This window comes from Anabrus simplex, chromosome 2 (assembly GCF_040414725.1).
Source record: "Anabrus simplex isolate iqAnaSimp1 chromosome 2, ASM4041472v1, whole genome shotgun sequence".
Classification (NCBI taxonomy): Eukaryota; Metazoa; Arthropoda; class Insecta; order Orthoptera; family Tettigoniidae; genus Anabrus; species Anabrus simplex.
Window position 1 is genome coordinate 328,590,483 of NC_090266.1, and position 27,853 is coordinate 328,618,335.

The 27,853-nt window shown below is 39.4% G+C and overlaps 1 protein-coding gene across 4 annotated transcripts in view; it reads left to right on the top strand.

Annotated features, from left to right (window-relative positions):
* LOC136864111 (YTH domain-containing protein 1) overlaps positions 1–27,853 on the top strand; it is a 541,394-nt gene that overhangs the window by 377,779 nt on the left and 135,762 nt on the right. For 2 of the 4 annotated variants that reach the window (XR_010859272.2, XR_010859271.2), the window contains exons 12-13: positions 40–124; positions 14,622–15,423. Coding sequence is in view for 2 of the 4 variants with exons in the window: in XM_067140686.2 (XP_066996787.2) it covers positions 40–124; positions 14,622–14,939 (403 nt within the window). In the remaining 2 variants the exon portion in view is untranslated. Of the gene's footprint in view, positions 1–39; positions 125–14,621; positions 16,178–27,853 lie in introns of those variants that run through there. The other 2 variants (XM_067140687.2, XM_067140686.2) reach the window with 2 other exon arrangements.

The window sequence follows — 27,853 nt, forward strand, 5'->3', positions numbered from 1 at the left end:
GTTTCCTTTATTTTCTCTGAATTGAGGGTGATTTTTCAGGAAGGAATTGGCCTTTTCCAAGACACAGCATCTTTACAACCCATGGAATGAAGGCAAACCAGTCAAAATCGGAAGAGATGGACAGGTAATATGTGAAAGATTTCGGTCAAATATTTTCTTGGATGGTGTTTTGTAACAAGAATGAGTACTCGGGCGTGTCTTCAAACCTAAAGTCGACGGCAATCCTACAAGCAATTTGACGTTTAAAAAATTGAAACTCATGACCCGTTAACTCTTTCGCTCCGGCATAGTGAGTATGGTAGCGTGACCTTTTGGACGTGAGCAGTGGGTGGTTCTCCGAGCCCGCTGTACGGGATACTTGTCTCGCTCTGCTCTCCCGTCTGCTGTCGGCTTGCAACATGAGGAGACGACAGGCAGATCTTAAAGAATTTTATTTTATTTTTAATGCATATTCGGTCAAATGCTTAGGATTATATTTTTAGCACTTTTCATTCAGGCAAAGCTTCCCATCCTCCGTTTAGATCCGTGGCGTTGGACACAGCACTGGCGGAGTTAAAAGCTTGTTTTGTTTCTTATTGCATATTTTATCTTTAGTTCCCTTTATTTCAATTTTATTAATTACATATTATATTTTTAGATAAATTTTAACTTTAAATAACTTTATTTTTACCTAATTACAATTTTTTTACCTACATTAATTTGCATACATCAATTAACATTTTTTTTAGAAATTATGGCAGAGTTAAATTGTGTTATTTTTTTATTATAAATGTTATCTTCAGTTACCTGTATTTCAGTTTTATTAATTACATATTATAATTTTACATAAACATTAATTTCAGATTACAAATTGCATAAGTAAACAAATGTTTTTAAAAGTTATTCTGCGTGTGATCTTCATCCTCACTATCTTCATCTTCAGTAGAATTAAGCCGACCTTTCATATGACGAAGTTGTAACTGGAGTAGAAAACGTGCCTGAAGTAGAAGGCATGATTGAAATTGTTTGTCACCAGAATCGGATGATAAATCACTATCATATTCTTCAAAGTTACTACAGAGTATGAGGGCAAGAGCTTCTTCCGCAGGCCTTCGGCAATATCAAAGCGATTGAAAGCTAAGTCGAGAAGCACAAGCACTTCAGCACAGGGGAGCGACCAGGTGCAAAGTATGTTGCATACCGGACATGTTGCTTTCGTCTTCAAACTGGTTACTCCTATTATCTGGTGATCATAGCTGTTAATATAAACTCCCAAGACAGTCACGAGAGAGACCTCCAAGGCCGAACTTCCCGAGCAGTCTATTGTAGTGAAACGAAAAACAGCCAAAAGACACGCGACTTCTACAGCAGTCGACCGGCTATGAGGCACGGCTCCAGCAGTCTACCAGATAGGCGACACAGCTCCCTCTCAGCTGCTACAGCTGTCAAGTGGAGTAAAAATGTTAAGCGCCTACCAAAATGACTGCTGCCCTGCCAGATGGCTAGGGTACCACATGGTGAGTGTGATGACATCCTTAGCCATATTGCTTAGCTTTCATGACCATGTTTGTTGCTTCTCAAATCATAGAGCTCATTAGTTTGCACGAGGCTGAATGATCTGTTTCATCCTTCGTTATGGAATTTACTATCATCATAATCATCAAACAGAGTCATTACTCTGGGTGGAAGGAAACTTCCATGAAAGACAAGGCAATACTGAGGATAAAGATAAGTGGTAGTCTTCAGGTTTTTTTGCTGTGTTCTTTATAGAGAATTAGTGAGTCTGATAAACAATGACTTGGTTGGTAGTTTCTCATCGAGCCAGTCATAGTGTGTCCCAGTCAATGCAAATGATATTTTCAAAATGTCTCCCTGGTTCAGATTCCACATAAAACTCTACATTAGTAAGTTTTATTTTATGCTCTTGCCCACATACAGTAAAGCCTCGATGCATCACTTTTCAAGGGGGAGCAGGGAAAATGATGAAGGATACAGGAAAGCTATAAATGCAGGTAACATAAAAAATAGGGGGAAAGAAAGCAAAATAATAAGATATGGGTACTGTATTTGGAAATTTTTCTTTATGTAAATGTAATAATAATAATAATAATATTAATAATAATAATATTGTGTGTCCTCTGGAGAAGCCTGGTGCAAGTCTTTCAAGTTGACGCGTGATAGGCGACCAGCGCATCTATGAAATTGAGGCCCTAACTATGATGAATTCTAATGTTGAGACGGCGCGCGCACACACAGAGGCCCCAAACCTTCTGAGTTAACCAAGGAAGGTAAAAATCCCCAGCCTGATCAGGGCCCCTTGGGCAAGTAAGAGCTAACATTGCTTTAAATTGAAAAAAGAAAATGTTTGTGTGTTTTTTCTTACAAACAATCGATCAATGCAAGAAGATAGCAGCAGAAGGCAACTTTTTTTATGATCGATGCAGTAAAAGATAGTTCGAGGAACGATAGGTGCGAGGAAATTTAACATCTGTTTATATGGAACATTTTTGGGACCGAATAAATTGAACAATGAATATGGGAAAATGACAGTTCCAGGAACGATGTATGGAGGTTCTACTGTAGACAAGATTTTATCATGATACCCTGTGAAGTACATAGTTTTGATTCAGTACTTCATATCTGTGATATTTAGGAAAATATACAGAATAATTTTTTTAATTTCAAAAAGCATTCTAAAGTTTTTGTTTTTCTGTTTCTGTGTATTTATTGCCTGTAATGTATTGCACCCTTGTCGCGTGACAAGGGTCCTAAAATTTTTATTTTTGCTATTTAATTTTGTCTCCCCAATTTATTACAATCTTGAAGCCACTCACAAGGGAAAGCTGCATACCGGGGAATCACCAATCTTACGTCAATTTTGCACGCGTTAAATGAGCCAAGAATAACTCAATGGTCAAAATACTTCTTTCGGAAATTAACTTGTGCAACCTACAGAAAGCATTAAATTTCATATGTTTGAATTAGCGCACTCAACTACGCAGGTTGCTACTCCACATACAACCCACAACTCTCACTGTCCAACAGCTGATTTGAGGCCATGCTGACATACACTTACAGTAGTTGTATGGGACAAGTAGTTGTTTGTATAATGGTAATCAATATAGGCAAAGTTATGTTTGTATTGTAAGAAAAATATAGAACATGTGATCTTAAGCCCTTATCCTTGCTTCATTAAGTGAGGTTGGTGTAGAACCGATATGTGCTTACTACATTTTTGCCACAAGCCATCATTGTTGCAAAAACCTATAAGGAGTAACTTGCTTTCGTGTGGAACGTCCCTTGTTATACTGATTAACCTTTATTTTCCCTATAACATTCTTATTCTATTGCCTTTATTGACCCACAATCAGTGCAAGAATTAAATTATTTCTCTTAATGCTGCTACATCATCTTCACGATGTGCTTCGCAATTATTAATGGAATAGAAAAGATCAGTGGCGCATTCCCTCGGCAAGTCAAGCCAACACACAATGCTTTCTGTATGTCGCATGAATTAATTTCCGAAAGAAATGTTTTGGCTGTTGTGTTATTCTTGGCTCATTTAACATGTGTGCAAAATTTACATAAGATCCGGGATTCGAGCCAGGCTGAGTGACTCAGATGGTTGAGGCGCTGACCCCAACTTGGCAGGTTCGATCCTGGCTCAGTCCGGTGGTATTTGAAGGTGCTCAAATACGTCGGGCTCATGTCGGTAGATTTACTGGCACTTAAAATAACTCACGACGTGCCAGCTTTCCCGATTTATGCGGGGGACTCCCGATATTTCACCGTTCCGCCCGATCGCCAGGACTGATCCCCGATTTTCAGAGTAATTTTCGTATTATTTTAAACTCCCGCACATTTCCTCGTTCTCTCAATATATGGCTGAGTATGGCTGGTTGATAGTAGTTCTGATAATCGCAACCAGATGGTAGTACGGGGCCCAGTGGCCAACTATGTGCTCCTCTTTGGTCTATAATACAGTCAAATATGCAAATAGCTTAATAATAGGAAGTGGAAGTCGCAAACGAGTAACCTAACCTCAGAAGTAGCACGCCTTAGACGTCTACCTGGGGCAGGACCTGCATCAGTGCTCGTGTTACGACACGTAGTGGTGCTTGTAGGTCTTAATATTTGTTTTGGCCAAAATGTCAAAAAATAAATATGATGCAGTGTTTCAAAGCGCTTATAGGGAAGAGTTTCCGTGTTTCAGTGAATCCAGGAAGGGACCAACGTTCACATTCTGTACTATATGTAGGTGTGATTTTCCACTTGTGCATGGCTGGAAGTGCGATGTTCTCAAACGTGTGGAAACGAAAAAACATAAAGAGAGTGTCCAGTATGTAGAAAGAAACCAGAAACTGAACTTTTCATATAAAAACTAAGAGGTAAATCCTGTGACGAATGCCGAGGCTTTATTTGCGTCATTTACCACAGAACATAACCTTCCTGTAAATTGTGCCGACCACGCAGGGCCTTTGTTTTGCAAAATATATCCTGATTCGGGAATCACTAAACGGTATGGGTGTGCTAGAACGAAAACAGTGGCTATCATTACAGAAATGCGTATGGAAGAAAGGGCGAAAATTGTATCACATTTGCAGGTGATTCTGTTGTTACTGATGGTAGCAATAAAGGCGGCTTGAAAATACAATGGTTATAGAATTATCTAAGATGCAATATTTTGTCTGTATGAAGTATTTTAATTGCTACTATTGTACCTGTATTTACAACATTAACACAAATTTATTCCAGATGGATGACTACACATTCACTGCTTCCTACAAAAATAGTCCAGAATCGATCTCTGTTTACACTTCTTACTTCGTATGACCTCTGTTTTTCATGCTCATGAAGGTTATGAAAATTATTTTAACCCCCCTCCACAGATGACAGATACCTGCATAAAACATCCACTGCTGCACTTGCATCAGAACTGGTAGGCATCACTTCACTGTCTTCCTCTGCTTCATCACTGTCACTGGTGGGAGACTCGGCTGCTGTTTGCTCAGCAACCAACTCCTCCACACTTCTTTCCTCTGCAGTGATCACAGAATCATCTACCCGAAGAAAATCTTCAGTAGCGCAGTCTGACTGAAACATTCTCCATACATCAGGTAGCAGGCCTTCTTCTTCTACTTCTTCGTCTTCTTCTTCTGGCAGCTGAGATTCGGCATGATTCTTGAAAAATCCTGCTTTCAAGAAACAATTTGAGACGGTTCACGGCCTTCCAAGACTTTGCAATGAAGTGAAGCGCATCCAGGATTGAAACTTTAAATGATGGATCCTTTCCAGCATCCATAAGGAATAAAATTCGCTGCACAAGGTTCTTTCTATAAAGTGACTTAAAGGAGTTAATATCCCCTAAATCCATAGGTGGGCCGATGACCTGCGATGTTAGGCCCCTTAAAACAACAAGCATAATCATAATCATCATCATCATCAAATCCATAGGTTGTAGCTTGCTTGTGCAGTTAGCAGGCAGAAATTCTAACTGCACATTCCTCAAATTAACATCCACGGGATGTGCAGGACAATGGTCGATGAAAAGAAGGATCTTCTTATTTTGCGCACCGATTTTTGAATCCAGAGCAATTAATTGCTGTTGGAAAAGATCTGAGGTCATCCAAGCTTTATGGTTGGCATCATAGGCAGTAGGTAATGATCGCACATTCTTGAAGCAATGAGGCTTTGTAAATTTCCCTATCATATAGGGGTGGAACTTCTCAGAGCCATCAGCATTGGCTCCCAACATCACTGTGAGCCTCATCTTGCTGTGTTTCCCACCATGGCATTTATCTCCTAGAATGCCTAAGTCTTGCTGGGCAACACACTGCAAAAGAGTCCAGTTTCATCTAGGTTAAAAATGTTCCTGGGTTCGTAATCCTTGGTCAGCTCCTGCAATCGTCTATCGATCCATTCTTCCACAGTTTCATCACTAACTGCATGAGATTCCCCACAAACAGTTTTATAGGTTAGGTTATACCTTTTCCTAAATAGGTCGATCCAGCCATTGGACGTGCTGAAATTTTCAATGCCAAGAATGTTTGCCACTTTAAGCGCCTTTTCCCTAAAGAGCACACCATCAATTGGAATGTCTGCGGCTCTTGAAGTTTCAAACCAACTTTTTACAATTTTTTCCATTTTCTCGTATTTGCAGTATGACTCATACTTTCTTTTCTTGGAGTTTGGTCTGCATTCTGAAGCACTTGATGTAATGCTTCCTCTGTTTTTTCACAGTTGTATTCAGTGTGGATGCAGGAAGCTGCAATTCGCATGCCAATGAAACACGTGTTCCGCGGTACGAATCAACCTTTTCTAATACTCGAACCTTCTCATCCGTAGTGAAAGTTTTTCTTTCCTTCTTTTTTCCATTATTAGCAGGAAAACAGTGAAGCAATAACAAAGAAGGATTAACAAATACACACGACGGGAAATGAAGATCGCGGCAATTCACTCGGACCACTCGACTCGCATAACTAGAACAAAAAAAAAGTAACAAAAACACAGTAAATGTGATGAGTCAGCAACAGTAACTTTAACAACTCCAACAACAAATGCAAGTGTAAAACAATAACCGTGAAATAACGAACTCGGGCAAGACAAACACTGAATCACTTGATCACGTCTCCTTCTTGTGGCATATACTGTACTTCGCAATAGAGCAGACATCTGATTTCTTCTTCTCCTCCTCCTCCTCCTCCTTTGCGGTTTTGTTCAGTCAACTCGTCGGATTTCTTCTTCTTCTTCTTCTTCTTCGTCTTCTTCTTCTTGAAAGATTAATGGGCATTTTATCATTGTCGGATTTGAAGATAATGTTTAGGACGTTTTGAAAAATACCTGATATCAAAGAATGCGCTGCGTTGGTTATATGGAAGTTCAATACTGAGAGTTATTATAGACCATGGTTGTTTGATTTGGTCATCATGCCATGGTTACTCAAAGCATTTTAGGTTAGTTACGACGCCATTTTACCTCAAATTTTAATACATTGTGAGCATAGGAAATCTCAGGGGTCCAACAAAAAATGTTGTAAAAGACGGGAAAACGTAAAAGCCGGGAACATAAATGCGGGGTAATACTGTATATCCTGTTGTAATTTTTTTAAAGCCTAAACTCAGTGAAATTCAGAGTTGTCTACTCTGTGCCTAATTTAGAAGGGGATGCTACTGGAGCTAACTTTGCCTATCTTTTGCTCTCAACTTTTCAGGAATTATGCATTCCATTAAAAAACTGCCTACCGAGCTCGATAGCTGCAGTCGCTTAAGTGCGGCCAGTATCCAGTATTCGGGAGATAGTAGGTTCGAACCCCACTGTCGGCAGCCCTGAAAATGGTTTTCCGTGGTTTCCCATTTTCACACCAGGCAAATGCTGGGGCTGTACCTTAATTAAGGCCACGGCCGCTTCCTTCCCACTCCTAGCCCTTCCCTGTCCCATCGTCGCCATAAGACCTATCTGTGTCGGTGCGACGTAAAGCAACTAGCAAAAAAAAAAAAAAAACTGCCTAGCTCTTGGTGCTGATAATGCTTCAGTAATGGTAGGATTAAAGAATGGTGTGGCAGGATGTTTGAAGCGGGAAAATTGTAACATTGTCATCGTAGGCTGCTTTTGTCATCTACTTAGCCTTGCTGCAGGGAAGGGTGCGGTGTGCTTGCCTGTGGCGGAACTAACATCAGACCTTAATGCTGGGCAGAGTACAAGTATGTCTGAACATACAGTGCATTGAACACTCTAAGGATGAAACTCTGCAGCCGATGACCCATGCATGTGCCAATGTTAACACCACATCGGCAACTACAACTGAAATGGGCACGTGACCATCGTCACTAGACATTGGCACAGTAGCAGAGTGTTGCATGGTCTGATAAATCCTGATACCTTCTTCATCATGTCAATGCGAGGGTGCGAATCCGTCTTCTTCCAGGGAAACAGCTCCTTGACTCCTATACTGCGGTACGGAGACGAGCTGGCGGCAGCTCAATTATGCTTTGGTGGACATTCACATGGGCATCCATGGGTCCAGTGGAGCTTTTGCAATGCACCATGGCGGCTGAGAAGTATCATACACTGGTTGCAGACTACATACACCCCTTCATAACGATCATGTATCCCAACGGCAGTGACATTTTTCAGCAAGATATTGCGCCATATCACAAGGCCAGAGTGTGGTGGAATTATTCAAGGAACACGGTGGCGAGTTGCAATTGATGTGTTGGCCCTCAACTCTCCATATCTTAACCTGGGATGTGATAGAAAGTGGTGTCAGAGCTCATCGCTCCCCTCTGCAGAATTTACGGGAATTAGGTGACTTGTGTGTGCTGATGTGGTGCCAACTCTGTACAGCGTCCTACCAAGGCCTCCTTGCTTCCATGTCGAGATGAGTCACCGCTGTTATCCGTGCCAAAGGTGGACATACTGGCTACAAGGTAGGTTGTCATAATGTTCTGGCTGATCAGTATATATAAGATGTAACGATATAGCACCCATCCTACAAATAGGATATGTTACACTTCACCTATAAGGAGGCCATATATTTCCTTTTTCAATTAAGAGCATAATAGGAATAACTCAGAATAACACCCATCTGAAGAAATAATTATGTTGTCGTAAAGGATAGTTACATGAGTTGAAATGTAATACGCCACTAATAAAAGCCAAGATTAGGAGCCATGACACTAAATCAGTCTGGGGCTGATGACCTAGATGTTAGGCTCCTTTAAATAACAAGCATCATCATAAACTAAATCAGTCCAGTAAAGCCAACTATGTAGATAAAAATTCAGTTCATGAACTCCATAGTTCACAGAATAAAGAGAAATACCAATACAGTTGTTCTGTTATTGGACATCATAAATTTTCCAGCTAACTTATTCCTGGTTGCCAGTGTTTTGCCCCAGTGTGCTAATTTGGGCTCATCAGTTGGTAAATAGCACACCTCCCAAGGCGCATGGCTAGTGCATACCGTCGAGGCCACTGCGTAGACTACTTCGAGCCTAAATTTACTCATTCGGGTTCCCTATGGGAATCAACGTCTATAGCACACTAAAGTGAAACATACTGAAATTTCATATATTCTTTGAAAGAATTGACCACTCGCTAAATCGAGCACAATACGTACCTATTAAAAAAAAAAATTTTTTTTAAACAATCCAAGATGAAGAGCAGAAGAAAAACAGAGGAAGGAAGATGACATTTGAATATTGCATGGATCAGGCTCAGAACATATGTTTCTCCAGTGTACAGTGGAACCAAAACCTCACCATAGTGAAGCCACATAGCTAAAATCTAAAATACTTTGAAGGTCCAGCTGCACAAGATTAATATAAAATTGAGAGAAGTCTCCCCTACCTGATAGTAATCCATTCAACACCCGTTGTCATGGTGTGAATGGCAGGCATCGCCAACAGTCTTGGGCAAGAAATATATGCCCTCTCTTGAACGAGCACCGTATCATGGACACAGGACAGAAAGAGTTCCGAGAATTTATACCCTTTTCCAAAGGGAAATGTGATCTATTGGTAGGGGCAAGAGGAGAGAGAGAACATTCCAGAATGAAATAGATGGTGGTGATGCATTAGCGTACATTACAGGAAGTAAGCAAGTACAGGAATTTGGGCTGATTGGAAGTTGTAAATTAGGAACATGGTGGTGGAAGATAAGAATAACATTACAAAACTCATCACAGAAACAAGTTTAACGTAATGTTGCAACTCTTGTTATCATTGATGTATCACTGTGGTATATGTCTGTGTTTGTTATGTCTTCCTTTTTCAGTTTCTCATAGGTAATCAGCCTTCTGAAAAGAGCTTTGTAAAAATGATGACGTAGGTTCCCTTTTTGGAGAAGTTCGTGCAGATTTTCCTTGCTTCTTAAACATCATAATTAAATTCTACGTAGGAAGTGGACAAAATAAGACCATTATTAATGAATTCGTACATTCATCCTGTAACACCAACTACGTTATTAAATGCATTATTCAAACATGCCACAGTTCTACTTACTGTAACTGTTATTATCCAAATATTATCCTGTATCACAGCATTTAGAATTTAATTATATGGATCTGTGCTTCAGTTGTGTCCCCAATTGTAAGGTTAGTTCTTGTCGTATGTGTAAGAGGAAACACCATGCTGTTAATGGTGAAGTTAAGGAAGGTCAAACACAACTGCATTGCGATTCTGCAAATGAAATTGTTGGCCATCAGAATTGAGAACTGGAAGTTATTGCTCGTTTAAGAACCAAGGAAATGTTTGTGTATTGTTGGCAACAGCCATTATGTTCTTTATTCAAGAGGCATAATGCATATGGCATGATGTCTTCTTGATTCATGTAGCAAGTCCAATTATATTATCGAACGATCGGTTCAGAGGTTGAATTTAAGAACAAGAAATCTCATCCTCGTTGAAGGAATAAGCGGAATTAACTCTCTTGGTGCCAGGCGGTAGTGCAAGCATCCGTCCTTTAAATTGCCAGAGCCGATGCTGGTCGGCCTCTAACAATCCAGTCGGAAGTTGCCAGAGCCGATTACATCGGCCAGCTTAAAATTCTGTGATATACATAATTTTTAGGCAACCTATAGTGACGCACATACTTTTGTTACAACCTGTAGTAAAGGGGCTACACGTTATTGTGTGCCTGGCCTTGCTTTGGCAGTTCTAAGAGGGTGTTATACCTTTCACAAGAGTCGTTTCCTGTGTTTACAAATACCGCTAACCGGTCAGTAAGAGATTGCTCCTTGCAGTGAGTGGATTTGTGACAGGAAAATGGCATGTTGTTCATGTGATATTTTTCCACCAGGTATTGATGACAATAAATCATTGCAGTATTTGGAACAGTGCGAAGTTAACGCGGATGATTTATCGGATAGCGATAGGGAATTTAGTTCAGGGAGCAGCGACGAAATTATACTGGACACGTCCGCGGAATTACCGCAGCTAAAGAAGAGACGTTTAATTGTGTGTAACAGCACTACTCTGAATATAGTGGTAGATGAAACTAGTGATAACAAATATGATAATGTCTCTGGAGAACATTTTGTGGAAATTTGTCCCAATGAACCCGACAACATTCCTCAACCTCCTGTCTCCTTCAAGGCAGTTCTTGGACCTAAACATGTCCTATAGTCTGATTCTCCGCCCATATCATACTTCAATTTACTTTTCACTTACTCTCTGCTAAACCTTATAGTCACATATAGGCCTAGTCCTCCATCATTACCTAAATGCCGGTCTCCGCGGGCCAAGTGTAGCGTGCCTGCCTCTCACCCGGAGGTCATGGGTTCAATTCCCGCCCAGGTCAAGAATTTTCGCCTGGTCCTGAGGGTTGGTTCGAGGTTCACTCAATCTAAGTGACCCTAAGTGATTGCAATTGAGGAGATATCTGAGGGTGAGAGGGCGACCCCGGTCTGGAAAACCAAGAATAATTACTGAGAGGATCCGTCCACTGACCATGATTCACCTCGTAAACTGCAGGTACCGAACTGAGCAGCGGTCGCTTCGTAGGTCAAAGCAAATCACGGCTTTAGTGCCATACCTTTCTTAATTTCGTAAATTCTGTTGTATTGTAAAATTATTTTTCTAATATATACTACAACCGAGAACGAGGAACATTTTTTCTGAAAACAAAAAACTGTAATATCAGATACGGTACTATTTTTTACTTATTTAATAATTCAGAATTATTTTAATACTGTGTTGTCTGCACGTAGAAAATTTGTTGTCAGTATTTGCCAAACATCGATACATACACGCGAATTTTATCGGTGAGTAAAATTACCTTGTTTTTACTAGTGACGTATGTTTGAATTTTTATTTTTTACGTTTTTATTTTTCTCGTTAAAATTAGTTATTCTATAGAATTGTATTTAGAAATACATTATACATAATTACGTATATTCTTTTGTATCGTAAATTATTTTTTTCAAAGTAGATATTGAGAGAGAAAGTGCGAAAATATTCTACTCTTCCTAAAAATAAACGTTATCGAAAACTATAAATCAACAATAAAACGTCTTTGACTTTTTATATCTCTCCAGACCAGTTTCTCATTCTACGTGGTCGATATGTAGAAAATTTCATGCCGGTATTTGCTATACACCGGCAGATATACGCGAATTTTAAAATACATGTATTTCCACAGTAAACAGTAGTAGAGTGGAGGTGGAGCTCTGGTCTCTTCCAGCTGATGGGGCGCGGCCGACCAGATCGGCTCTTGGCTCCAAGAGGGTTAACCATCATTCAAAGTACTGCATGACGTCAATTAAGTCAGGGATATCTAAGTTTGATGCTGATATTCATTGTTTGATATTAAGTAAAACAACCAATTGTTTGCCTGCAAAGGAAATAGATGCATCAGAAATCTTCCTGAGGGCATTTAGCTGGCTGACATTGATTTTTATATTCCAGGAAATGTTAATATCTTTTTAGGGACACAAGTGTTCTATGAAATCGTGAAGAATGATCATAGGTCCAGGCAGTTCTACAGGAAACACATTTGCATTACATCGCTGGTAGATATCAGTCATTCCCTTCACATTTGCATGAATCGTCTCAAATGTTCTTCCTGCATAATGAAGGTGAACTTGATTGTCAGTTAACAAGATTCTGGGAGCTGGAGTATATACCCAATGATGATATGAGCATGACATTTGTGAGAGGCTTTTCCAGGAAACCACGTAATGCAGATGGACGATTTGTTGTCAGTCTTCCCTTTAACCCTCAAATGGTTAAACAATGATGCATCGCCCTTTTTGTACACGTCGTTGTGATCGACGATACATCAACTGTTTTGCAGCCGTTCATTAGACACGCTCTCATTATGCGTAGTAACACACAAATGTGCTCTATGTAGTATCATTTTAAACAGCAGATTACAGTGTCTCTTTTTACTCTAGTTGCTAGACTGTAGACTGCCATTTAAATGAACTACGCAGTCTTAAAATTCAGTCATTAGGCTCGCTACCTTAACTGCGCAGTACAATATGGTGCCTTGCCGCATCACGATGTCGTTCTGTTGTACGCTCTGTTTTTATAAGTGTTTTGCGGAAATGGCGAGTAATTTAGGTTCAAGTCCCAAGTAATTTACTGATATGAGTGATAATGACAGTGACATTGACAAACTTCCTGGAAACGTTTATGCATAATCTGTGGACCAACAAAAAAAGGGGAAGAACCTGGTATTTGTGTCCTGGTTGTAACTGTGCAGTTCACAAGGGGTGTCACCACAATTTACAGCACTTTTCGAGGCCTGAAAGGAGAGGAAGAAAAAGGAGAGATCAATCTGGTTCTGGTAGCTCCTCAGAGTGACTTTGCAAAGGCGTTCTAGTGCTTGTGTATATATGTATATATATCTTTATTTGTGTATATAACATCTAAAGTGTTCGTATTTTTTTGAAGTGCAAAAATTTGTGAACAACATTGTGATTTGACTTTCTCGGGTAAGTCGAGTATTTTAGTGTCTGGTATGGGCGCAAACATTTTGATATCATTTTGGAAATTTTTTTTTTTTTGGAAACCCAGGATGGCTGTAAAGATATAATGAAAGGTACAAAACAAAAATTTATTTATTTCAATAGCCTATGACATTATGATTTAATAAAATGTATTACACTGCATGGTTTCCTTTTAAAACCTATTTTTAAGAAATTTTACTGGAATTATACAAAAATCCTGAAAATCGTGTGACTGTAACAGTCGTTTAAATAGACCATTTGAGGGTTAAACAGGATCTGAGTAACCTAGCAGAGTCATTCCAGGTTGCACCCAGTCGCTTTTATTGAGAAGCATTCGGCAGGGCAATCAGTTCTTGCTGAAGCACATATGGAATTTGACAGAGTATGTATTTTCCCTGACGTGCTTCCTGTGCCAAGGGCTCTTACCTGTTCTAGAAGTCTCATTCCATTCACATGGGATGACAAATTTTCACAGTTGGGAAAAAGTTATTTTACTAAGTGTTTATATCGAAAATTCGTCACATGATGTATTTTTATATAGGTTTAAATACGATGGGAATTAGGACTTTAGTGAGAAAACATTTTAATGGAGGATTGCACTAATGAGGTTTCACTGTTTATCAATACCACAATTTTGAAAGCTGGTTTCTTTCAGGAAGCCATACTAAGGAAATAACTGGTGGCAGAAACAGAAAGGAGAATATAATGTCATTAAGTCTTCAAATTGGTTGTTCGAAAGAATTTCTTACCAAGAGGGATGGTCTCTAAATATGAGGTGTGGCAGCGGGTTCATGCGCGTATCGATGCCAACGGAGGGCATTTTCAACATTACATGTAAGAAAGAGTTCCCTGTGATATGCTGGTACTTTCTGTTCCTGTGTGTTTCCCATGATTAATGTACTATGTAGAGTTGTAGAAAATGATTTCTAATATGGAAATAAAGAGTGTCTGGACCCATGTTGATATATAACATTTTCTATGTGCGAGAAATGTTCTGAAAGTTTGGCCGTACCTTATTGTTACTCCCTTTATACCCTACAGATGCTAAATATATATGGGATTGCTTATCAGACTAATCCATGCATAGAGGTAAATTTTCAAACACTTTTGTTAACAACTTGAGAAGTGGATAATTTTAAACTGTCAGAAGACTAATTTGATGAGTAGTGAAATGAACTTCTTTGTTTTGCAGGAGATTGAACCACGAGTTGCTGAGGAACTGTGCAGACTTTTTCCCATGGATGAGGGCATCGATATGACACCCATCTTGCGTAAATCGAAGGAAGCAGCAAGAATACTGAGACCCCGCTCTCATGGCTCTCACAGTCGCCCACTCCACAGATCATTTGGTGGCCCTGGGCGTGGCCACAGCCACAATACTGGGAGGTACACAGGACTCTGTAGTAGTTGTTTGGGACTGAGCGACACAGAGGTTCTGCCTCTGTTCACTCTTGGACAGTTAATGAGTGACGCAGTGATGGTGCTAATGAAATACGTCCGTCTAGTCTGAATTTAGCTTTTACGTCCATTATCTGGCCTCTTTTTGGTCATGGTCTACACGTTTCCTAGTTTTGGAAAGCAAGAGAAGTGAGAAGATGACCAGTGTTCGGTGTCTTTTCCTCCTCCTTTTCGGAACTCTCCCCCATAAAGACCTCTCTTTTATCTCTTCTCGTTAGAACTTCACAGAGGTGCTTCAGTTTTGGGGCCGGGATTTTCTGGGGTCAGTGAGTGCAAAATCCTAAAGTGAGTGGCCCCTCTTGTTCTTATTCTTTGTCCACCCTTTAAAATACAGCAGAACTGGAAATTAATATTTTCTTCTTCTTAAAAATGGATTGTTTCCTTATAACTTCTCTGCCACTCACTAAGGGTTCGTTCCATAAATTGAGGAGAAGTGTTACACGAATGTACCACAGTGAACCGTCTACTGAATTGGAAGATTCTATTTTATCTGTGTTTTCCCAGAACTGGTTTTGTTAATGGTGGCCTCACAACTGGTACGTTACTAGCATTACTATTTGTTAATGCTTACGTTGACCTTCTCTCTGCCAGCTGTAAGATTAAGTGGATACATTTTAGCATGAAGCCTCTTTGTACATGGTTTCCATACTGAGGTCATTGTAGATTTACAGTAAAACCTTCTTAAGAAGTTCTCAAGAAATTTTGGGATTATAATTTCTCTTTTAAGTTCTTGAATTTGTCATTTCATATGCTCAGTGCTTTGAGAGTGCATTAAATTCAAGTGTTCAGTCATATAGAGTATCACTGTAAAAGAAGCCTGGTTTCAGTGCATGGTGTAAATCTTGATATTAAAGTTAATGGTATGTAATCACTTTGTCAAGGATTTGTGGATGGTCCAGATCAGATGCATACATTTGAGGGTAATGTTGGAAGTTAAAGCTAAGGGTATTTGGAAATCAAAGATTTGTGAGCGAGATTACAAAATCAAAAACTGGATAGCAAATGGTAGGAGAAATCATTTATTTGATACAAGGATGCAAACCAGGTTTCTGTAGCTTTGGTTTACTATTTTGTGTACTTGTTGCTGAGGATTTTCCAGTTGGTTTCATTGTCACTTTCATGTACTTTAAATGTGGACAATTTCGTAATATACTATGGTAAGTCATCATTAAGATGCTGGTCATGCCTGAGCATAAGTTAGAAAAGGAAGAAAAATCTTAATTTTTTATCAGTCTGGTAAGGTAAAACATAGAAGATGAGTGACCTACATAGGCAGGAATAAAAATGCTATTAGACAAACACATAGACATCAGTCTTTATTATTGACTGTTACGCATTTGCATGTTGATCTGCAGTGTCCTGTGAATAAATTTGAGCCTCCATAATCCTGTGTTTGCAGCTAGCATTGTGATCTCATCTGCTTCCATACGTGTTGCCGTGAAATTATTTAAAAAATTTGTCTCTTGGGTCTTCCTCTACTTATCCATTCATCTCACATGACACAATTAGAGGTTGCTACCGTGCGAGTGGCTGCACGGTTTGGGTCATGTAGTTGTCGGCTTGCATTTGGGAAATAGTGGGTTCGAACCCCACTGTCTACAGCCCTGAAGATGGTTTTCTGGGGATTCCCATTATAACACGAGGCAGACGCTGGGGCTGTACCGTAATGATGGCCACGCTCAGTTCCTTCCCGCTCCTAGTCTTTTCGTGTCTCATTGTTGCCACAAGACCTATCTGTGTCTGTGATACCTAAAGTGGGCCGATGACCTGCGATGTTAGGCCCCTTAAAACAACAAGCGATACCTAAAGTAAAATTACAAATTCAAAGGTAGGTAAACGGACAGCTTTAACCACTGTGTCCATACCCGTGACAAGTTTTTAGGGCTCGTGGACCATGGTCCAATTGAGTTTGAAGCTCACAGTGTTTTACTGCATCGCATAAGGTAAACGGAATCCATCTATCTTTCACTCTCATACAGTAGTCAGTCTGAATACCTTCCTTCCTACAAAATACTATTCATAACAACTGGGAGCTTAACTGCATCATGATTCTGTTTCACTATTCTGCCATCCGATGAGAATACATATTTGTAATCCTTAAAATGTTCCACCTACTCATACCTTGAAATTACCACCTAGCATTCAATCTACTCAATTTTTTCCCAGTCAGCATTACTTTATTTTTGCAGATACTGCTTTTTAAATATTATACTGAATTTCTTTTCCTGTTTGGGCCGAGATTGTTGGCCGTGTGGTTGGGGTCACATAATTGTAAGCTTGCATTCGGGAGATGGTGGGTTCAAATCCCACCGTCGGCAGCCTTAAAGACGGCTTCCCGTGGTTTGCCCATTTTCAAACCAGGCAAATGCTGGGGCTGTACCTTAAGGCAATGGCCAATACTTTCCCGATCTTAACCCTTTCCCATTCTTGCGTCGCCGAAAACATTTGTTGCATTAGTGTGATGTTAAACCACGGTTAAAAATAGTTCCTGTCCGGCTCCTTGGCTAAATGGTCAGCATATTAGCCTTGGGTTCATAGGGCCCCGGATGTGATTCCCGCCAGGGTCGGGGATTTTAACAATGTTCGGTTAATTCCTCTAACTCAGCGACTGGGTCTTTAATGATTGTCTTAATACACATCATTATTCACGTACAACACATCACACTACCATCCACCAGATAAACTTGTATTAGTGAATACAACTCTCCACATGCCGATAGGGTTGACATCAGGAAAAGCATCTGGCTGTAAAACTGGGCTTAATCCAAATAATTGCTGACCCCAAATAACTGGGGGAAAAGACCAGGCAAAAGGAGTATTGCATTTATTTTCTTATTCCACAATATTCAGTTGCAAACTTTTCATCCAACTGAACCCATCTTGACAGTTTCTTTCAGTCATTGAACAGTATAGACTAGGAACAACAAAGATGAAACTACCTGTAACTACTTTGCACTAAAAGTTAATGGAATAATGAATTCAGTCTTTTCATCAATATAAGTTCTTTTGATTGCTTTTAATACGTGTGCTTGATCTCTCAATCTTGCTTATTCTAGGTGTGCAGAACATACCATATTTAATTGCCTATAATAACCACACACCTGGAACACCCCCCTTAGTTTTAGACCGTTATTAGGTGAAGAATTTAATCTGGAATGAAAAAAATTGAATTTTTAAAATTGCAAGGTATCTTTCAAGCGACCAGGCAGCAATTGCAACATTTCACTTAACGATAAAGCCCACGCTTCTACGCCACCTGTGCATTGGCTTTAGACTTTGCTACTCTCCCCACCCTGTATTTCTCAATGCCCTTGCAGCTTCCAAGCTCCGTGTCTCATGCTGCCATGTGTAGTTTGTAATCTGGAAACATCCAGTACACAAGCAGGAGTGAAAGTGAACAAGAGAACAAGTTTTATGGCATCCTCCAAGTTGAATGTATTAGAATATGCTGTAGAAAATGGAGTGAAAGAGTGCAGCCATGAATAGTTATTGGCATAACCACGGACACAAATTTTAGGGAGCAAAGAATACATCTAATTTCTTCCGCTGTGTGAAGAAAGGGAAATATGGAAATGTGGACATAAAAGTTCTGGATTGGGTTAGAGAAGCAAGAGAGAAAAACAGAGCTGTAAATTGCACATTGTGGTCTAATTATAAATCAAGATCACCTGTTCTGATCCTGTTGGATTTCTGTGTGTAGGGCTACATTAAATATAAAGTGTTCCTTCCTCCTCTTCCTGGAAGTTTAAATGAACTGCAAGTTTGGATAAAACAAGCAGCAAGCAACCATTGACCATGATTAATGATGATTCATAAGACTTCAGACAAAATTAGATAGAGATTTAGATACGTATATACTCTCGTATTAGACCCGTCCTGGCTTTTTGGGACAAAGAAAATAAAAAAAATGAATCTCGCACACAAGACTCCTCAATGTAATTCGTCAGAGAAGAACAGCGATTCCGCTTCGTAGCGGGTACAAACCTTACTGCAGCTCCAGTGACGTCACACAAATTTGTGACTAGTTTTGTCCGTACAACCTGCGCAATGAAAACACACATCAGTGTTATGTGGTGCAAATGTGTTTCGTACTTTTAAAATGTCGCCTCTGTAGCGTAGGCCTACTGCAGCTCTGATGATGGCGTACAAATAGGTGAATAGTTTCGTGTCCAACCTACGCATTAAAGCATGCATAAGTCATGCTATATGTCTGTTTTTTTTAGTTAAGAATGTCCGCCAGCATAATGGTTAGCACAGTTAGCTGCTGTTCTCAGGGGCCTGAGTTTGATTCCCGGTACCGTATTGCCAGAGATTTATGAATGGCAGCATACCTGCCAGCTTTCCCGATTTAGGTGGGAGATTCCAGATTTTCGACGGTTTTTCCCGTCTCCCGATTTTAGCTTATTTTAGTGATCTTTAAACATTTGTTTTCAAATCCCATCATTTCAGCTTTGTACGCAAGTGGCTGAAAGTCCTTTGCTCATTGGCCTCTTTGAAATGAAAAATATCGACGTTTATTAATACGAGAAATGCGCACGAATGTCCGATGTTTGTTGAAACCTGTGTATCGCGACGCGTATATCGACTGTCAATCTCTCGTTCTCGCGTGCTATGTTCCTGTTCGTTCGCATCAATCTAGTCGATTCTAGAGACTAGTTGCTGGATTTGGAGTCTGTTTTAGTAATTTAGTGACAGAATTTCAAAGAAAGCAACTAATGATTTTAGGAGAAAATTCTGGCGAGTTTTAATTTATTACTTGATAAAAGTAATATTGCGCTTCTCATAATCTTGCGGGCGCGAGATGCAGTATATTAATCTATGCATTTTCTAAGTAATGGCATCTAAGCGCATGACTGATTCACACGTCTGGAGCATGAGTTCATATTATTTTCGGTAGGCTTATCAGAGACCGATTATCTCGCTCACATACTTCCTGTGAGCCTCACATAAAAAGTCGTGTTTTGAGACAATAAGTGTTATAATATACGGTACCATAGGACTCCTGTATTGCACAAGATATGTAGAATAAGCAGTTTTGAGCAATTGTATCTCCTGATTCCCCCGATTTTTCCTGATTTTCATGTCTAAATCTCCTGATTTTTGGTTTTGTAAAGTTGGCAGGTATGTGGCAGGAAAGTTGACATGCGGTAAAAATAGTTCATGCAGCTCCCCTCCATTGGGGGCTGTACCACCTCTGGATGAGGAAACTAGTTTACTTTAGTTAAGAAATATTCACAGTTGTTGCTATTAATATAGCAGGCGAGATCATTAATGAAGTGATCGTTTAATATCTTGTAAGTCAGTCCAATATAGGCTATGTAATCTTTGGAGAGAAGTAGGTTTAAAACGTGATAAAAACAATCCAATCATTACGATTCTTTTACTCTCTAACGTACCTAAATAATAATAATAATAATAATAATAATAATGGCATTGATTTTACGTCCCCACTGACTGCTTTTATGATTTTCGGAGACGTCAAACAGAACATACTATGCATTAATAAAAAAAATATATGGAGGCAACGAACTTGCAAAATTAAATGTTATGATAATAAAACGCATTACCGCCACACCTGTACATATCCAAAAATGCGAGGAGCTTTCCTGCTATTTATTTTTATTCTTCCCATCGTGGAACTTCGACACTAGCCGGGCACTTAGTAGGATACGTAACGTAAACAATGCGGTCTCTCTTATCTCAATTACAGCTCTTTAGTTAAATCCTGATGTGATAAATGTAGAGAACAAGCTTGAAATGTACTTGGTAATAAAGGTCTGGCTTTAAATAGCCACAGTTATCCAAAGAATGCTTCCAGTCAATATGTATTACATTCGGAAGTACAACTCGTAACATACGCTAGTTATCAGCTGGTGGGTTGTCACGCTTTTTACAGCACGGCTTTATTCAGAAGGATTGGTTTCTGCTACACATACACCAACTGGGAATAACAAGACTATCTCCAGAAACAATTTGCGAATAGATTCTCACTGTTTGGACTCTTAAGTTGCATAAATATGGGACCTCGAATACTTAAGATGAAGATGAAGTTATTTGGAATGACGACACGCCGGTAGCAGGGAAGTTGGCAGCACACGACGGCGATAATTCAAACGAAAGCAATGATCATGTTTACTACTGTGGTAGACGTACTGCTTAACTGACAGACACAAATGACTACCATCACCGTTTTTTTGTATTAATATTGCATAATACAATACCCTTATCCCTTTTCTCTACAAGGTCGAGTATGAAGTGAGATGAACCTTTGTAGCAAGTTTTTATGACCGCATGCTCTTCCTGGCATCAACCTCATCAGAGGAGTTAATGAGATGAAATGAATGACGTAAGTGTAAAAAAAATGACTATATTTACTTCATATGTAGACCTAAAAGTCATTGTGTTCACCATTTCTTTTTAAATTTAGAAATACTGCCTCCAAAAAAATAGCCGGTAAAACTGAAATGCATTTGTAAGTTTGTTAAAGAATAATGTCGAATGTTAACATGTATAATTTATAGTTCTTTCTAGCCTAGAAGTCATGTGTTCACTGCAGAAAGTTCCAGGTTATCCCATATTGGATATTTCTTGGCTGTAGATATGTTGGTTGGGGGGGGTTCTAATACACAAGTAAATACAGTATATGTTCCATTACAAAAGGAAGCCATATTGGACATCTGTAATACTTGTATACGAAACTTGAAATTTTACTGTTTCTTTTGCTTTTATTCAGTTAAATCCGATTCATACTTCCTTCACAATTCAAATTCCTTTTTGTATAAGTAATTTAGGGCTACCCCGTATGGAGTGTACAGACCGGGAAAGGGTAGCACTGACACGGATTCAGAATTATTTGATAAGATAATCAGCTATGTAGGAAACGACATGGAAAGAAATGTGATTGTAGCGGGAGATCTGAATTTACCAGATGTCAATTGGAAAGGAAATGCGAACGACAGGAAGTATGACCAACAAATGGCAAATACGTTAATATGGGAATGAGAGCTGATTCAGAAAGTGATGGAACCAACCCGAGGAAAGAATATCCTGGATGTGGTGCTGATAAAACCAGATGAGCTCTATAGGGAAATTGAAGTAATAGATGGTATTAGCGATCATGAAGCTGTTTTTGTCGTAGTTAAAAATAAATGTGATAGGAAGGAAGGTCTTAAAAGTAGGACTATTAGGCAGTACCATATGGCTGATAAAGCAGGCATGAGGCAGTTTCTAAAAAGTAACTATGATCGGTGGAAAACGGTAAATAAAAATGTAAACAGACTCTGGGATGGGATTAAAGAAATTGTTGAGGAATGCGAAAACAGGTTTGTACCTTTAAGGTTGGTAAGGAATGGTAAAGACCCACCTTATTATAATAGAGAAATAAAGAGACTAAGAAGGAGGTGCAGACTGGAAAGAAATAGTTAGAAATGGCTGTGGAAGTAAGGAGAAATTGAAGGAACTTACTAGAAAATTGAATCTAGCAAAGAAGGCAGCTAAGGATAACATGATGACAAGCATATTTGGCAGTCATACAAATTTTAGTGAAAAATGGAAGGGTATGTATAGGTATTTTAAGGCAGAAACAGGTTCCAAGAAGGACATTCCAGGAATAATTAATGAACAAGGGGAGTGTGTATGCGAGTATCTTCAAAAGGCAGAAGTATTCAGTCAGCAGTATGTAAAGATTGTTGGTTACAAGGATAATGTCGAGATAGAGGAGGAGACTAAGGCTAAAGAAGTATTAAAATTTACATATGATAACAATGACATCTACAATAAGATACAAAAGTTGAAAACTAGAAACGCGGCTGGAATTGATATGATTTCTGGGGATGTAATAAAGACAATGGGTTGGGACATAGTACCATATCTGAAGTACTTATTTGATTGTTTGCTCGGAAGAGCTATACCAGATGAATGGAGAGTTGCTATAGTAGCCCCTGTGTATAAAGGAAAGGCTGATAGACATAAAGCTGAAAATTACAGGCCAGTAAGTTTGACATGCATTGTATGTAATCTTTAGGAAGGCATTCTTTCTGATTATATTAGACATGTTTGTGAAATTAATAACTAGTTCGATAGAAGCCAGTTCGGTTTTAGGAAAGGTTATTCCACCGAAGCTCAACTTGTAGGATTCCAGCAAGATATAGCAGATATCCTGGATTAAGGAGGTCAAATGGACTGTATCGCGATTGACCTGTCTAAAGCATTTGATAGGGTGGATGATGGGAGACTATTGGCAAAAATGAGTGCAATTGGACTAGACAAAAGAGTGACTGAATGGGTTGCTATATTTCTAGAAAATAGATCCCAGAGAATTAGAGTAGGTGAAGCTTTATTTGACGCTGTAATAATTAAGAGGTGAATTCCTCAAGGCAGTATTATCGGACCTTTATATTTTCTTATATATATATAAATGATATGAGTAAAAGAGTGGAATCAGAGGTAAGGCTTTTTGCAGATGATATTATCTATAGAGTAATAAATAAGTTACAAGATTGTGAGCAACTGCAAAGTGACCTCGAAAATATTGTGAGATGGACAGCAGGCAATGGTATGTTGATAAACGGGGTTAAAAGTCATGTTGTGAGTTTCACAAATAGGAAAAGTCCTCTCAGTTTTAATTACTGCATTGATGGGGGGAAAGTTCCTTTTGGGAATCATTGTAATTATCTAGGTGTTAATATTAGGAAAGACCTTCATTGGGGTAATCACATAAATGGGATTGTAAATAAAGGATACAGATCTCTGCGCATGTATGAGGGCATTTAGGGGTTGTAGTAAGGATGTGAAGGAGAGGGCATATAAGTCTCTGGTAAGACCCCAACTAGAGTATGGTTCCAGTGTATGGGACCCTCACCAGGATTACCTGATTCGAGAACTGGAAAAAATCCAATGAAAAGCAGCTTGATTTGTTCTGGGTGATTTCCGACAAAAGAGTAGCGTTACAAAAATGTTGCAAAGTTTGGGCTGGGAAGAATTGAGAGAAAGAAGGAGAGCTGCTCGAATAAGTGGTATTTTCCGAGCTGTCAGCGGAGAGATGGCGTGGAATGACATTGGTAGACGAATAAGTTTGAGTGGCGTTTATAAAAGTAGGAAAGATCACAATGTGAAGATAAAGTTGGAATTCAAGAGGACAAACTGGGGCAAATATTCATTTATAGGAAGGGGAGTTAGGGATTGGAATAACTTACCAAGGGAGATGTTCAATAAGTTTCCAATTTCTTTGAAATCATTTAGGAAAAGGCTAGGAAAACAACAGATAGGGAATCTGCCACCTGGGCAACTTGATTGATTGATTGATTGATTGATTGATTGATTGATTGATTGATTGATTGATTGAACTGTCCATTCCTTTCTTTACAATATTACTACAGTAGTATAGGAAAAGTCCTCTCAGTTTTAATTACTGTGTTGATGGGGTGAAAGTTCCTTTTGGGGATCATTGTAAGTACCTAAGTGTTAATATAAGGAAAGATCATTGGGGTAATCACATAAATGGGATTGTAAATAAAGGGTACATATCTCTGCACATAATTATGAGGTTAGTTAGGGGTTGTAGTAAGGATTTAAAGGCGAGGGCATATAAGTCTCTGAGAGATGTGAAGTTCCCGTGCCAATCTGGCAATCCTCTTCCATCCTTTTCGATCCTGAGCCCACTCTTCCCAGTTATCAGTTTGGAGGGTCCGGCATACCTTGTTGATCTTCCAGGTGCTTTGTGGTCCCTCTGAAGGTCTTTTCCCTTTAAGACATCATTTGTATAGATCTACTGGTGCTCTGTTATCCTGCATCCTCAGTACATGTCCAGCCCAGTGCAGTCTGTTGGATTCTATAGCACCCATTGTGGTGTGTTGTTGAGAGAGGGTGTAAATCTCATAATTAGATTTTTCCTGCCAGCTTTGGGAGATAGGATCGAACTATGAGCCAAATATTTTTTTCTATAAACTTTATTCTCCAAGATTTGCAACTGCTGCTGCTCTTTCTTAGTTATACTCCATGTCTCGGAACCATACAGAAGTACTGTTCGAATTATTGTATTGTAGGTAATCATTTTTGCATTCTTTGTTAAAAACTTGGAACTTAATATAGGGCTCAGAGTAAAATGCCTTATTTGCACCCCTAATTTTAGCTTCGTGTTCCTGTTGCCTTCAATCTTCATCATCGATTGATTCAGGAACTGAAAAAAACAAAACAAAGAAAAGCAGCTCAATTTGTTCTGGGTGATTTCTGACAAAAGAGTAGTGTTACAAAAATGCTACAAGGTTTGGGCTAGGAAGGCTAGGGAGACACGAGAAAAGCTGCTCGACTAAGTGGTATGTGATATAGATGTAGATTCCCATAGGGAATCTGATGGCCAGGCAGGCATCAGTTTTTGGTAATGAGTAGGGCCCGGATTCATATGCACTAAAACTCCAAAAATACGCATGCACATATGCACTAAAAACGTTTTAAGAAGTGTGTTAAATTAAGCTAATGTTTCTTCAAGACTATTTTATTTTTAAGTTGTTGTTTTAAATCCACGTTAGTTTATTAGTGAGCAAACCGGTTTACATATGTTTTCATCAATTTAAGTTTTAAGACTCGCAAGTCTCGGACTTGTAGAAAATATGAACTTTGAAACAGTATAATTGTAACACAGTTTTAGGTTGTTAATATGGTTTTAAATTGTGTTCAATTTGACGTAGGTAAACTTATGTGATTGCCAATTTTTCCAAGAACCTATATCAGCTTATGACGCAAAAAGGGCGTCGAAACTAGTTCTGATTGAAATATATGTTGTAATTTCATCTAAACAACAGTTTTTACGTATTGAATAAGGTGGATCCAACTTATAATAAAAGTTGTAATCTTGGTTCAATATGGACAAACAATGAAATTTATTAATTTAACTGTAGGTTCTGTTGTCGAACAGAATTAATTTATATGCTGAAAATGATCGTTTTACTTCGAATGATGTACCTGGGCATTACTTGTATGCTGGCACTGACTGCTTATAACATTCTTCTGTAAATGACCAGATAGAATGTAATAGCTGTTGAGTAAAGGGCCATTATCCGCCTGTGACAGTGAAAGCGCTTTCCCTGATCAGGGAAGGCTTCTCATGTTGCCAAGGGTTGCACAAAATAAATGGAGTTCATTAGATTTTTCATTTCGTTCATAAATCTTAGATAATTGATCACACATAAGAGAGAAATATATCTGTGTTATGCAATAACGTTCAGAATATGCATTTGCATATGCATTTTTTTTTAAATCCGGGCCCTAGTAATGAGACAAAGTCTCTCATTGTGCATTGGCACTGCCGGTGGTTCCATGTAGCCTGCGCAGTGACCTTTCTGGTACACATTAGCCATGCGTCTTGGTGGGTGTGCTATTTACCAACTGATGAGCCCAACTTAGCACACTGGGGTGAAACGCAGGCAACCAGGAATGAGTTAGCAGGAAAATTTATAATGTCCATTAATGGACCATTTACCGTATAATCTTGAGTACCACCCGCACTGTTGTTTTCTAAAATATCGCTTCCAAAATTGGGTGCGGGTCTTATTTATAATTTTGAGAAATTTATCTTTCCGAACGAGCGTAAATCGGGCATCACCGCCAGCGCGGCTTGGCAACAATGCACTTTCCGCTCTCAGGGTACGCTACTTCCGCGCTTTGCGTCAGTCTCACGCACGTTCTCGAGGTATCAACATGAATTCCTCAAAGAGTTTGCAATCTTTTGCTGCGAGTGAGAAACTGAAAGTAGTAAGGGAAGCCGAAATTACTGGAAATCGTGCCACCAGTAGGAAATACAGTACGATATTGACAAGTCATGTATTCGCAATTGTAGAAAGAAAAAAAATGTGCTATTAACATGTACTGGTGATCGTAGAGCTTTTTATGGACTGAGTGTACAGTTTCCAGAAATTGAAAAAACTTTATAAATATGTGACAGAAAGGCAGGAATTGGGATATGGTGTGTCAGCTGAAATATGTCAGCTAAGGGCATTATAGATTGCAAAGGAACTTTCAATGGAAGGGTTGAACGCAAGCCGAGTATGGGTTTGTAATTTTTATAAAAGAAATGGGTTGAGCATACGAAGGCGTACCTAAATTTCACAGAGTATTCCTGGTGCCTGTGATGAGAACTTATTGTCGTTTCAGCATCACGTGGTAATTCGTTTGTGGAAGGAAAATGCATATTTTCTTTCCCAAATTGGCAATGCAGATCAGGTGTCAGTCTACTTTGAAATGCCAGTGGATAGGACTGTGAATGTTAAGGGTGCGGAATGTGTTACCCTTAGAACAGGTGGTAATGAAAAACAATGGTGTACGGTAATATTGTGTATTCTCGCCGACGGAACCAAATTGCCGGCGTACATTGTTCTCAAGCGAAAGACGCTTCCTAAAAGTCTACCCACTGGTGTTATCGTCAGATCTCAGTACTCCAGCTGGATGGACAGTTCACTTATGGAAGTCTGGGTGAAGTGTGTCTGGCAACGTCGCCCTGGTGCATTATTGGGACAAAAGAGCTTGCTTTTTCTCGATGGTTACCGCGGCCACACAACAGGCACTGTGAAGAAACATATCAAGGATGGGAAAACCGACCTAGCAGTCATTCCGGGCGGGATGACGTCTCTGCTACAGCCGCTGGATGTGTGCGTAAACCGTCCATTTAAAGCAGCCTTGAAATAGCTCTACACAGAATGGATGGCGGCTGATAATCACACACTGACGCCAACTGGTCGCATTCAGCACCCGGAAGTTCAGCTGCTGTGTTCGTGGATTTTGGCGGCATGGAATTGTATCCCTGGAGACCGCATACGGAAGAGCTTCAGGAAATGTAGCATTTCTAATGCTGTGGATGGCAGCGATGACGACATTTTGAGGGAAGGTGATGGTGATGAAAGTTCTGAAGTTGGTACTAATGATGATGATGAATGAACTCATTGGATATCGTTCTGGAAATGTTTGTTTACTTTT